Raw genomic sequence first — 14630 nt, 5'->3', positions numbered from 1 at the left:
CTGTAAGCTAACAGTAAACAAAACTATACTTCAACAGTATCTTACTAAGCCCCACAATTATTCATGTATGAAGGAGAGTCCAGATATTTGTGGAGGAGCTGGGCATTATTGTGATTCCAGCAAGTCACTAAAGTTATTAGCCCTTGCCCTCCCTATCAGCCGTCCATGTAACAGGATGCATCAGATCTATGCCTGGGCTGGAAGGGAGGACTGTCTGGTGATGTATAGTAAAAGTCCCAACCGTCACAAAAACCGATCTCAAGAGGGGGTCATCCACCCCCCCCTGATGATATTCATAGGACGTTCTAGCCCATTTCAACAGTAATCCAAATGACAGTCTTAAATGCTGAGGCTGCTTATCCTGGTCAAGTGTTGTAGCGGTGAGAGGTAAAGGCAGTCCCGGATTTGTGTGAAACTCAGCAGGTTTTAAATGCAGCCTATGTGGTGCGGTGTCTAACAGAACTATGCTCTCTAAAGGAGCTGTGATGCTGGTGAGTGTGAGATTTTGCTGTGTCTGTGGGGTTGTCGATATAGAGTTCTATGCCGCAGAGGAGAAGTCAAACGCTCCCTCCTCTATGAAGCACCTCATCATGTCTGGCAGTGTGCCAATGTAATGCGCTTCTGCGGGCAACAAATCAGCACTGTCAATATGCGATGTCCCGACCGGTATCTGCAGGGACCAAGCTGTCGCATTGCCTGTATGAACTGACCTGTATGTATCCGAAGCCGTGAGGGTTTGCTTAGGCTTATGTGTGGCCTGCGATGTAGAGAGGATTGTCGCCGTATCCGGGCTGCAATGTAGCTTTGTCCTGAAATGTTCCTCCCGTTCTCTACCGGTCTCACTCTCCACAGCCAAGCGGTTCATCATGTAGTCATACGGTGCCCTCTCAATTAGCCGTGTCAGAAGGGATTCAAGCTGTGCAGGTAAAGCAACAAGAGGTGTTGAGCTGTACTCTTCTGCCTTATCCGCCATACTGACGAGTTGTTGTTTCTCCGTCCCCAAGGATCTTGTAGCACAAACGTGGTATTGAGCAGTAAGTTTATAGTCCGGAAGGTGATATAATTTGAGACCCAGTAAGTCTGTTAAGTCAGACGGCACCGGTAACCCGGCTCTTCCCGGGGGGGATGCGGATGCCTAAGTATAGGAGGCCGCCGCCTTAGGCCTTGTTGTTCCGTTCTGTGCCCCCGATGTCATATAAACAGCCAGGGGATGATATATAGGGCCACAGTTACCAGTACTGTGGAGAGGTTGTATTTTATAGTCTTACTTTAGCTGTTATTTAATGATAATCGGCGGATTATCAAGGATTCTACCAGAGCTAGCAGAAAATGCGTCCAGTCCTGAACGCTGCACGGACACGCCCCCGCAAGTCTGTGTTTTTTTAATGGATGTCATATGATACAGGGGAAAGAATTGAAAGGAAACCTTGAAATGTGTCACAAAAAAATCTACTGCTCATTTGAAATTGCTGTGTTATTGCTCTATAGTTTTATCATGCGTCTGTTAGTAATGCAGCTCTAAAGTATTTAAAGGGACATTATGCACTCATTTTTTCTTTGCATAAATGTTTTGTAGATGATCTATTTATATAGCCCATAAAGTTGTTTTTTTTTAAATAAATGTATAGTTTTGCTTATTGCTCTGATTTTCAGACTCCTAACCAAGCCCCAAAGTTTTATGAGAATACCGACGTATACCTACTCCAGCTTGCTCCTTTTTGTGTAAAGGGTCTTTTCATATGCAAAAGAAGGGGGAGGGGGGAGTGTCTTATTTCCCACTTGCAGTGGGCTTTCCAGCTGCCTTTTCAACAGAGCTAAACTGAGAGCTTCTAAGTAAGTTTTTTAACAGTTTTATACTGGATTTTTATATCAGTAGCTCTGAGCAGGCGGACAGACATCGGTGAAAATCAACCTGATCGGGTACAATCGGGTTGATTGACACCTCCCTGCTGGCGGCCGATTGGCCGCGAATCTGCAGGGCGCGGCGTTGCTGTGAGCTGCTGGTGCAATGCTGAATACGTAGAGTGTATTGCTCTCCGCATTCAGCTGGCTGGCCTGATCCACACTGTCGGATCAGGTCTGCCAGACCTTTGATAAATATCCCCCATAATCTGATTAAAAAGTGAAACCAGAATAATAACTAAAGGGACATGAAACCCAATTATTTTCATTGATGATTCAGATAGCGCATGCAATTTAAAACAACTTTCCAATTTACTTCTATTATCTAATTTGCTTCATTCTCTTGATATCCTTTATTGAAATACTAACTGGTGGTTGCACATAGATGCCTCGTGTGATTGTCTCACACATGTGCATTGCCATTTCTTCAACAAAGGATATCTAAAGAATGAAGCAAATGAGATAATATAAGTAAATTGGTATGTTTCTTAAAATTGTATTTTCTATCTGAATCATGAAAGAAAAATTATGGTTTTCATGTCCCTTTAAATTATTTTTTCTAGAATCTGAATGTGTAAATTTTTTAAACTCTTCAATGTGCATGACAAGCCGTTCTCGTCATGTAGGGGGACCACTAATCAGAAGCTGTTGTCGTCTTTCCCCTATACTACAGGTCAGAGATCGCTTGTGGCCTAGTGGGCAGCACTCCCAAGCCTTCAATGGGAATGCTGGGGACATTACCACAAATGGGCAGTGCCGATGTAGCTGTAAGGCAGCAAGATAGGAGAAATTATTCAGCCCCTCAATCTTAGCTCCCTTAAAAGCTACAGAAGATAAGGACCCCTCATCTGAAAGAAAATTACCCGCTTTTTTCAAATGGTGGAGGTCTTGAAAAGTACAAGCCCCTAAAAATAAAAAAGTTAATAAAAGTCAGATAATAGGGTTTTAATAATTGTAGATTCTGAAACTGCTGGAACTGCTAAAAAAACAATATATTAAAGGGACATAATACTCATATGCTAAATCACTTGAAACTGATGCAGTATAACTGTAAAAAGCTGACAGGAAAATATCACCTGAGCATCTCTATGTAAAAAAGGAAGATATTTTACCTCACAATTTCCTCAGCTCAGCAGAGTAAGTTCTGTGTAAAAAGTTATACTCAGCTGCTCCCAGCTGCAGGTAAAAAAATTAAAAAAAATGAAGAAATGAACAGCAGCCAATCAGCATCAGCAGTGCTGAGGTCATGAACTCTTACTGTGATCTCATGAGATTTGACTTAACTCTCATGAGATTTCATAGTAAGCTTCCTTTACCTGATTGGTGAAATAATATGAGAGTGCACGATGCTCATCCCTTCAGATGTCCCAGGACAGACACACTAAAATGCTGCTTAGAAATCCTTTACAATGGGAGGTGGCTACTGAAGAAATTTTGAGTTAAAATATCTTTCTTTTTTACATAGAGATGTTCAGGTGATATTTTCTAATCAGCTTTTTACAGCTATGCTGCATAGGGTTGCCACCCGTCCCTTGAAATACGGAATCGTCCCGTATTTCAGGTTAAAATACAGCGTCCCGTATTGAATCAATACGGGACGGGGTTTGTCCCGTATTTGAAGTTACTAATTTTCTTCCTGCGCTAGCACTGCCTGCGACCGTCACCTGCGTCGACTACTTAACAACTCGACTCTGACTGACTGCTGAGAAGAGTCCGTCCTGACTCAGACTGTGGTCTGACGTCAGGTATGTTACCAGGGAAGCTGTTACCAGGTAAGATGTTGTGTTGAGGGCGGCTGCGAATGGTTTGCTAGCGTCGGGCGCTGTTACCAGGGAAGCAGCTGAGCTGTGGAGGCTGCGATGATTGGTTTGCTGGCGCTGTTACCAGGGAAGCAGCTGTGGAGGCTGCGATGATTGGTTTGCTGGCTCTGTCTGTCACTGTCAGAGTCTCTGACTTGTATCTGTGTCGGAGTTTTTAAAGTAATCACTCACGCACAGTGTCACTGTGAGTGACAGGCAGCACAGCAGTCTGCATTCCTGGATTGGACTTTAGCTTTGGAGGCCTGAGTCTTGGGGTGCCGGTGGTTTTACTGGTCTGGACGACCGGACTTGTGCTGTGTCAGGTGGGGAGTGATGTCATCATGTCTGTCTCTGAACTTAATCGCAAATGGCAATTGACAACATCTTGCACTGAGGACAGGTCAGTGGTTATTAAATAATAACTGTAGTCTATAAGTATAAAGATAATTTGCTGCAAAACTAGTGCATAAGTGCACCAAGTCAGTGGCTGGCTGTGTGCTGTGACAGGCAGGGGCCAGGAAGGATCTGGGCAGCTGTTATGAGTGCTCTGTTATCAATATGGTTATTGCTAAGCAGCAGTGACTGTGCACCATCAATGAAGAAGCTTTGCCAAGTTCCTTGGATCAGGATGTTAGTTACACATTCATACTTTTAAGGATCACACATCAACAATTTTGTTAACAAGAGAAGTTTTTTTAGATAAAACCCGTCCAGAATCAATGGGAGATAATTAATTAATAATACTGCTGAGCAGTAGGATGAATTGATTCTCAGTGGTTTCATCCAAAAATACTTCTTATTAATAAGATTGTTGTAGGATCTGCCACTGACTGAGTACACTGACTGAGTACTAGTCAGGATCTGCCACTGGCTGAGTACTAGTCAGGATCTGCCACTGGCTGAGTACTAGTCAGGATCTGCCACTAGCTGAGTACTAGTCAGGATCTGCCACTGGCTGAGTACTAGTCAGGATCTGCCACTGGCTGAGTACTAGTCAGGATCTGCCACTGACTGAGTACTAGTCAGGATCTGCTTCTGACTACTAGTCAGGATCTACTTCTGACTACTAGTCAGGATCTGTCACTGACTGAGTACTAGTCAGGATCTGTCACTGACTGAGTACTAGTCAGGATCTGCCACTGGCTGAGTACTAGTCAGGATCTGCCACTAGCTGAGTACTAGTCAGGATCTGCCACTGGCTGAGTACTAGTCAGGATCTGCCACTGGCTGAGTACTAGTCAGGATCTGCCACTGACTGAGTACTAGTCAGGATCTGCTTCTGACTACTAGTCAGGATCTACTTCTGACTACTAGTCAGGATCTGTCACTGACTGAGTACTAGTCAGGATCTGTCACTGACTGAGTACTAGTCAGGATCTGCTTCTGACTACTAGTCAGGATCTGCTTCTGACTACTAGTCAGGATCTGTCACTGACTGAGCACTAGTCAGGATCTGCCACTAACGTTAGAGAATAAACACTTTCCTAGTTTTTTTTTCCCAGCATAAACTAGTATAAATATCATCCTTAGTTGGCCAGAGAATCACTAATTTAATTGCATGAAAAATCAAAATATGGGGGGGGCGTCCCTTATTTTTCTGTATTGAAGGTGGCAACCCTAATGCTGCATCACTTTCAAGTGTTTAAACATTTGGGTATTATGGCCCTTTAATTGTGTGGACCACTCATTGAAATAAGTCTTATAATAGTTTTTCAATGTAAATAGTAAAAAAAAGCTCCAAATCAGCAGGGGTATGATAAAGCAGCAAAAGGGGTTAATAACACTAGTGCACATTTAACCCTTTAACAACCATGACGTACCCTGTACGTTGCTGGTCGTTAAAGGATTTTTCGGCCCATAATAGCATGGGTCTGGCTACCAGCGGCAAGACCACACTATTATGACTTCCCTCCCTCCTGCAGGCCTCACGCTATCAAAAAAACAAGCCCCATTAAAAGACCAGCGACGTACTGTTAATGAATTAATTGTACAATGGTGCACACTCACTATTGTTTAAATCTTCTATTCTTGCAAAATATAAAAGGCGTCATAAAGCAGGAGCTGCTAGTATTTATTACTTATGTAGTATCATTGTGTTGCTGACCTACCTCCAGCCAGACGTACTGGGCTGCTGTTGGAATAGATGGTATCTCAAACTCCACCAGTCCATTTCGGGACAAAAGCTCCCTGGTGTAGACATTATCCTTCGGCGTAAGCTCAGCTTTAATTCTCACTGTCACTCCATCTGCAGGACTCCCATCTGGATAGGTCACATCTACCTGGGGATTTAAAGAGAAATGGTCAGAGTATTTTCTGAATGGCAACAAAATCTTGAATTTGTGATTCTTTTCATATTTCTTTAAGACTGTACTTATTATGAATCATATGTCCCATCAGATTTGTCCCTGCCCCACTTCTGATTAGCCTGGCTACTTTTCCATCCAATCTTCTTAGCGACCAAGACGTACCAAATGCTTGCAAAGGGGTAGTGGTTTTTTTGTGTTTGTTTGTTTTTTTACACAAACTACACGTAGACAGTTACACACAAACAACAATATAACATATTATACACATACTACATGTAGACAGTTACACACAAATAACAATATAACATGTTATACACACACTACATGTAGACAGTTACACACAAACAACAATATAACATATTATACACACACTACATGTAACAGTTACACACAAACAACAATGTAACATATTATACACACACTACATGTAGACAGTTACACACAAACAACAATATTACATATTATACACACACACTACATGAAGACAGTTACACACAAACAACAATATAACATATTATACACACACACTACATATAGACATTTACACACAAACAACAATATTACATATAATACACACACTACATGTAGACAGTTACACACAAACAACAATATTACATATTATACACACACACTACATGTAGACATTTACTCACAAACAACAATATAACATATTATACACACACTAGATGTAGACAGTTACACACAAACAACAATATAACATATTATACACACACACTACATGAAGACAGTTACACACAAACAACAATATTACATATTATACACACACTACATGTAGACAGTTACACACAAACAACAATATTACATATTTTACACACGCACTACATGTAGACAGTTACACACAAACAACATTACATATTATACACACACACTACATGTAGACAATAACACACAAACAACAATATTACACATTATACACACACTACATCATGTAGACAGTTACACACAAACAACAATATTACATATTATACACACACACACTACATGTAGACAGTTACACACAAACAACAATATTACATATTATACACACACTACATGTATACATTTACACACAAACAACAATATAACATATTATACACTCACTACATGTAGACCGTTACACACAAACAACAATTTTACATATTATACACACACTACATGTAGACAGTTACACACAAACAACAATATTACATATTATACACACACACTACATGTAGACATTTACACACAAACAACAATATAACATATTATACACACACTACATGTAGAAAGTTACACACAAACAACAATATAAAATATTATACACACACACTACATGAAGACAGTTACACACAAACAACAATATTACATATTATACACACACACTACATGTAGACAGTTACACACAAACAACAATATTACATATTTTACACACGCACTACATGTAGACAGTTACACACAAACAACAATATTACATATTATACACACACACTACATGTAGACAGTTACACACAAACAACATTACATATTATACACACACACACTACATGTAGACAATAACACACAAACAACAATATTACACATTATACACACACTACATCATGTAGACAGTTACACACAAACAACAATATTACATATTATACACACACACACTACATGTAGACAGTTACACACAAACAACAATATTACATATTATACACACACTACATGTATACATTTACACACAAACAACAATATAACATATTATACACTCACTACATGTAGACCGTTACACACAAACAACAATTTTACATATTATACACACACTACATGTAGACAGTTACACACAAACAACAATATTACATATTATACACACACACTACATGTAGACATTTACACACAAACAACAATATAACATATTATACACACACTACATGTAGAAACTTACACACAAACAACAATATAAAATATTATACACACACACTACATGAAGACAGTTACACACAAACAACAATATTACATATTATACACACACACTACATGTAGACAGTTACACACAAACAACAATATTACATATTTTACACACGCACTACATGTAGACAGTTACACACAAACAACAATATTACATATTATACACACACACTACATGCAGACAGTTACACACAAACAACAATATTACATATTATACACACACTACATGTAGACAGTTACACACAAACAACAATATAACATATTATACACACACTACATGTAGACATTTACACACAAACAACAATATTACACATTATACACACACTACATGTAGACAGTTACACACAAACAACAATTTTACATATTATACACACTGCATGTAGACATTTACACACAAACAACAATATTACATATTATACAACACTACATGTAGACAGTTATACACAAACAACAATATAACATATTATACACATACTCCATGTAGACATTTACACACAAACAACAATATTACACATTATACACACACTACATGTAGACAGTTACACACAAACAACAATTTTACATATTATACACACACTACATGTAGACAGTTACACACAAACAACAATATTACATATTATACACACTGCATGTAGACATTTACACACAAACAACAATATTACATATTATACAACACTACATGTAGACAGTTACACACAAACAACAATATTACATATTATACACACACTACATGTAGACAGTTACACACAAACAACAATATTACATATTATGAACACACTATTATTTGTATACAATGTGAGTGTAGTATGAGTGAGGAGAGGGTTGTGAGAGGTAGAATGAGAGGGAGAGATATTTGTTTGTAGAAAAGGAAATATTGAAGGGCAATGAAAGGGCAAAAGAGAGGGAGAGTGATAGAGGGAGTAAAAGAATGAGAGGATAAGGTAGAAGGGATGAAGTACAGTAGGGATGGCCAACTGGTGGCAAATGGGCCTCATGTGGCCCTCTGCACTAGTTTTTGCAACCAGGGAAAAAGCCAAACTAAAAATGTTTGCTATTGTTTTTGTGGCCTCAAGAGAAAGCAGAACAAAAAATGTGTGTTGTGGGGAATTTTATTGTTGGCCAAAAAAGGCAGCCACTACTCAACAGAGCCATCTAGAGGGAAGATCCCTGCAACGTTACCTAAACCAGGCCCTGTGTCACTGGACATTTTTAGGAAATATATTATTATTTGTGTGTGGCCATAAATTTATATACAGGGTTAAGGGTTCTAAATTCTAAGATTTTGATCTGTGGCCCTTAGAGGACCAGTCAACACATTAGATTTGCATAATCAACAAATGCAAGATAACAAGACAATGCAATAGCACTTCGTCTGAACTTCAAATGAGTAGTAGATTTTTTATAACAAATTTCAAAGTTATGTATATTTTCTCAGCCAATCAGCCAATCACAAATGCATATACGTATAGTCTGTGAATTCTTGCACATGCTCAGTAGGATCTGATGACTCAAAAATTGTAAATGTAAAAGACTGTGCACATTTTAAAATGTTTAAAATGACATGCTGTATCTGAATCATGAAAATTTAATTTAACCTGAGTGTCCCTTTAACGCTTCTAAAATACTGATATGTGGCCCCACATGTTAGAAAGCTGGCCATCACTGAAGTGGAGGAAAAGAAGTGAACAACAGGAAGGAAAGGAGAGGTGGTTTGAGATGATGAAGAGATTATAAGAGAGGGAAAAGAAAGGTATTTTTGTCATTTCTTTATTTATACTATATGGAAGGATGTCCCTTACTACATGATTTTTTTTACAAATTCACCATTTTGTCTTTAGCACATACTTTTTTTTTATACTTTAGGAAGAACGATATGTCCCTAAATTCATGTTATAATCTTTATGTATTTATATATATATATATATATATATATATACATACATACATTATATAGCATTAGCTTAGCGTCAGCTTTCTAAAGCAAAGAGTTAGAGAGATATTTTACAACGAAAACAGAATGCCGCTCCTGGCTCTACTGAGCGGGTCTGTTTTTTTTCTCCTAAGCACATTGCGGCACGCTGTCTAATCACAGCCGGCCCGATCATATTATTAAACGCAATGTAGCTAGCTCCCGCTACCAGACCAGAGCGGGAGCGAGCTACATTAAATTTAATAGCGCAATAGGGCGTGCTGTGAATAGACAGCGTGCCTGTGATGCGCTTAGGAGAAAAAAACAGACCCGCTCAGTAGAGCCAGGAGCGGTGTTCTGTTTTCGTTGTAAAATATCTCTCCATCCCTTTGCTTTAGAAAGCTTGAGCCAAGCTAATGTTATATAATTCTGCACTATGTGCAGAATTATATAACATTATTTGCTAGGTTTACTTCACCTTTAAATTTAAGATTATTGTAAGTCATTTCAGTGAGTGACCCACACAAATGATATAGTTATTTTCAGTAGGCCCAGCAGATTCTGAATATACCATTATTTTGTGTCTAATTCATTGCATGTGAGAAGGCTGCAACAATTTTTTTTTTGAAAATGCATATTTTGCTAAAAAAAAATATTAAGGTGACCACTGTTGCTAATTATGATCACCTTAATAAATTGTTATCAAGTGTATCCAGATTTGATAGAGGGGCCAATATAGGCTTTTGGGGGTTATAATTCATAAAGGGTCCCATTTGTGCCAGAGTACAAATAAAATGACATTTTTTGCACAGTATGTGCATCAAACAGTTAAAGGGCCATTACTACATGAATTGTTATGTCAATCAAATTTTCTGTAATGTTAGTTTTTTTTATTTCCTCTAATGTTATTTTTTTTTTAATTTATTGCTAATTTTTTTTTATTTTTTTGGTAATTTAGGGGGTGTTTGGTTAAGGGTATTAAAGGCTAGTTGGTACTTTGTGATGGGGGTTGTGGTGGTTAGGGATTAATAGTGTAACAGGGACTTAGCGAAGTGGGGAGTGGCATTTTAGGGGTTAATAGTGTAGTGGAGACTTAGCGATGTGGGGGTGAGGCCGTTTTGGGGTCAATAGTGTAGTAAGGACTTGGCGGTGGGCTATGTTGTGGTTTATGGGGTTAATAGTGTTGTGGGGACTTCGGGATAGCACGTGAGTAAGAGTGTAATGTTTTTTTCCCCTTTTCTCGTCCATTTAAGTCTATGGGGGAGTATGTTAACGAGGTCGAGATATTTTAACCTCGGCTCTTTTGGGGTAGTGCAAGAGCAAATACTTTTTGCTTTCAATTTGTAATACGCATGCTACCTGAAGCACACAAGAGCCGAAGTTGAACATAGTTAGCGTGTGAGCGGGAGCAATAAATAGTGCTCCAGTCATAATCTAGCCCTAAGTTTGTGAGAAATCTGCAATACTTAGAAAATCAAGCAAAAATCCAACACCAAAGGCATTACTACATGAATTGTCATAAACAGAAACATATAATGAAGCATTCAGCAACACTTAATAGGTCACTTAGGAGACAATCTGAGAGGCTGTAGCATGGATTAGTAAAAAACATATCTAGTGCAGTGGAACCAGGCACCAGACTGCCAGCACAGTCACATTGTCTTGTAAAATATACCCACAGAAATTGCATAAAAAGTCCATCAGCGTTCCCTGCTCCCCCCAGTAAAATAAAGCTCAGAAGACTAGTCCTGTTAGTGATTTTGTGGGAAAGAAACATTTTTGTTGCTAACAATTTAATCTTGCCTTGTTACAACAAAATATAACCCTAGAAGATGCATCTATATTGCAAGGTGATAATGTGACAGAGATATTCCAATCCATCAGAAAACACTTTTCCAGCAAATGTTTAAAGGAATTTAGAATTTTCTGAATTTCCTATTTTCTCATGCTAATGTTACATTTATATACATGAAAAGATTCAATCAGGATTTAATTATGAAAACATGATTTAACCCTTTGTTTAACATTTTATAAGCATGTGGTGTGTGCACCCAATATTGAATGGTAGGTATGCTCCATGCATACATATAAATCAGCACTGAAGTAAGCAGAGAATTTAGCTCTGTGCATATGGTGAGGATTTCAGGGTGTGAAACAAAACAAAAAGTATTTTTAATGCTGCTTTTATAGAAGGTTATTCACAATAAAAAAGTATGTCCATTTAGGACAGATATAAATGAGCTACCACATTGAGTTACCACTGAGTAATAGAAATGGGCAAATGTGCTGAAAATGTAATTTGTTTGGTAGAACGAACAGTCCTGCGGACATTTGTTTTGGACAATCGAATGTTGATAAGAAGGAAAACTCAAATTTGGTAATCGAATGTTATTTCCATTTTTTTTATGTTACTTTCGTTTTCGAATGTTTATAATTAGATTGAATAACCACATTTGAAATTTCAATTGTAACATTCCATTTAACAAATACTATTCAGAAGTTGAATAGTTCATGTTGTAGGGAATTTAGTAAATTGATACATAATAGATACAAATATATCAATCTGAATGTTTCTATTTTGAATATTACATTTAAAGAGAGCATTAGAAATACTATTACATTAAAGAAATGTTAGAATGTTGTACAAACATTCAAATGAATGTGCTAAAAATTTGTTTCATTTTTCGATGCAGCAAAACATTCGCCCTTCCCAACTGAGTAGAAGTAATCAGTTTAGAAATAAACTTTAAAGAGGAATTAGAAAAAAACAAAACACAATATTCTAAGTTAAAGGAAACAGGACATGACACATAATTAAAGAATATGGCGAATAGCTTAATTTGAATGTTATATCATTTTTTATTTATGTATAATTTAGGGGAGTAAGGTATTGGTAGGGTAATTGTGATGTGGAGGGATTGAATATGAGGCAGGGTTAGCAATGGGGCAGTATGGGGCATTACCTATAATTGAGAGTTATTGATAGGGATCTTTTGAGGATGTTCTCATTTTTGGGGGTGTTGAGTACAGAGGTTTAAGTAAAGCTTGATTTTTTGATGTGGGGATTGCATTAAAGATAGTGGCATAATGCAAATGGTCATATATTAATGTTGCTAGTGCAGGGTGTGAAAGTCATAGCATAATAGGGGGGGGGGCAGATTGGATCAACCATTTGGGTTACTTTTTATTAGTAGCAGTTCTGGGGACTGCATCATTATGGGAGATCAGTGCAGACAATAATTTTTTTTGCTCATCAGTATAGTTTTTTTTTTAGAAGGCAGCTGCTGTTTGATTATGTGTGGCTGTTTTGACTAGCAACAAATACAAATAACATAGAAACAGCTATGACTGTGTAGAAAAAGGATTATAGTTACCCAAGTTACATCAGAAATCTGCTCTCACATTGTCATGGCCTATGCTACACTCAAGCCGCAACAATTTTGAACAGCCTGATTTTAATCCCCTCAGTCAGACAAAGTTGTATATATCCTATATATGTAATATGCATCTCAGTTGTCAGAAATCCCAATATTTTCCCACTATTGACATTGTCTCAGATGAACACTGCTAGTATCATTTTCCACTCCTGTAATATGCCCACCCATAACTTTACATTGACAGTAGGGATGTGTAATTGTACCTGTTGCCAGTCCTAAGTGGGTATTAGATTAAGGTGAAACGGCACTAACAGTGTTAATTTTGGGGCCTGAAAAAACTGCAAAAGAATAAAACTTTACTAAACATATTCATTAGACCTATTTAAAAAAAAATATATATATATATATATATATATATATATATATATATATATATATATATATATATATATATATAATGTGAAAAGATATTTTGTTAAAACATAATTATAGCATTCTGAAAATATTATTCATAATATTATTAGCACTTTATAAATAATAATAATTTCCGTACCACAGCTGCTAAGTATTTCTAACTGAGTCATCTACTTTGCAACTAGGTATAACATGCAGCGGCTTATAGGTCTTTATACTTAGAGAGGCCCTGCTTGGTTGGTTAAGGTGTGCAGCACAATTATATAAACAATTAGTTATTTTCTAACATTTTAGGTTCCATAAATTGGGCTACCAAGAATAGCCAAACACACTGTGAAATTGGTAACTTGGAGTAACATAGTATTCTTAGGTAGAGATATGTCAACGGACACATGTGAACAACAAAAATAGCCGGAGAGTCTCCATGCATTTGAAAAAGCAGATTTATTCAGGATAACAGCAATGTTGTCTTACGCGTTTTGGCAATACATCCCCCTTAGTCATAGACATATTGACTGCCTGCACTTAAATAGCCCTGACAGCTGTACATCAATTACAAACACACTGTGAGCCTTAGTTACAGTATCCTGAGTATACAGACCTTGAGATAGAGAGACCTTAAAGTGCATCCCAACTTAATCTAACACAGTGTAGCTATTTATTGCTAAATTATATATACAATCCTTATTGAGTGCCTTATGGACTTACACAAATATATTATTTACTACTTTAAGATAGATACTAAATAGACCACTCTGTTAGATAGATCACACAGGCAATTCAATATACATTTAACAATAATATCTTAAGAGTGGATAGGAAGATCCCACACATTAATATTCAGATATTTACTTTAATTTCTAAAGTACCTATGAGTGCAGTCAACGACAATTTTAGACATAATTATCTGTGACTCAAAAGATAATTAATTAATAACAATCTAGATTTAGGCTAAGCAAAAGTTGGGGCTGATAGAACCATTCCTGTTATATTTAAC

The 14630-nt window shown here is 37.4% G+C and overlaps 1 protein-coding gene across 1 annotated transcript in view; it reads right to left on the bottom strand.

Annotated features, from left to right (window-relative positions):
• The window catches only part of CPAMD8 (C3 and PZP like alpha-2-macroglobulin domain containing 8), a 276510-nt gene that overhangs the window by 169893 nt on the left and 91987 nt on the right, over positions 1-14630 (bottom strand). The window contains exon 12 of the mRNA XM_053702891.1: positions 5810-5980. Coding sequence (XP_053558866.1) covers positions 5810-5980 — 171 coding nt within the window. The remainder of the gene's footprint in view (positions 1-5809; positions 5981-14630) is intronic.

Source organism: Bombina bombina, chromosome 2 (genome assembly GCF_027579735.1).
Source record: "Bombina bombina isolate aBomBom1 chromosome 2, aBomBom1.pri, whole genome shotgun sequence".
NCBI lineage: Eukaryota > Metazoa > Chordata > Amphibia > Anura > Bombinatoridae > Bombina > Bombina bombina.
The sequence above is the reverse complement of the archived record's forward strand: the minus strand, read 5'-3'. Positions and strand labels throughout refer to the sequence as shown.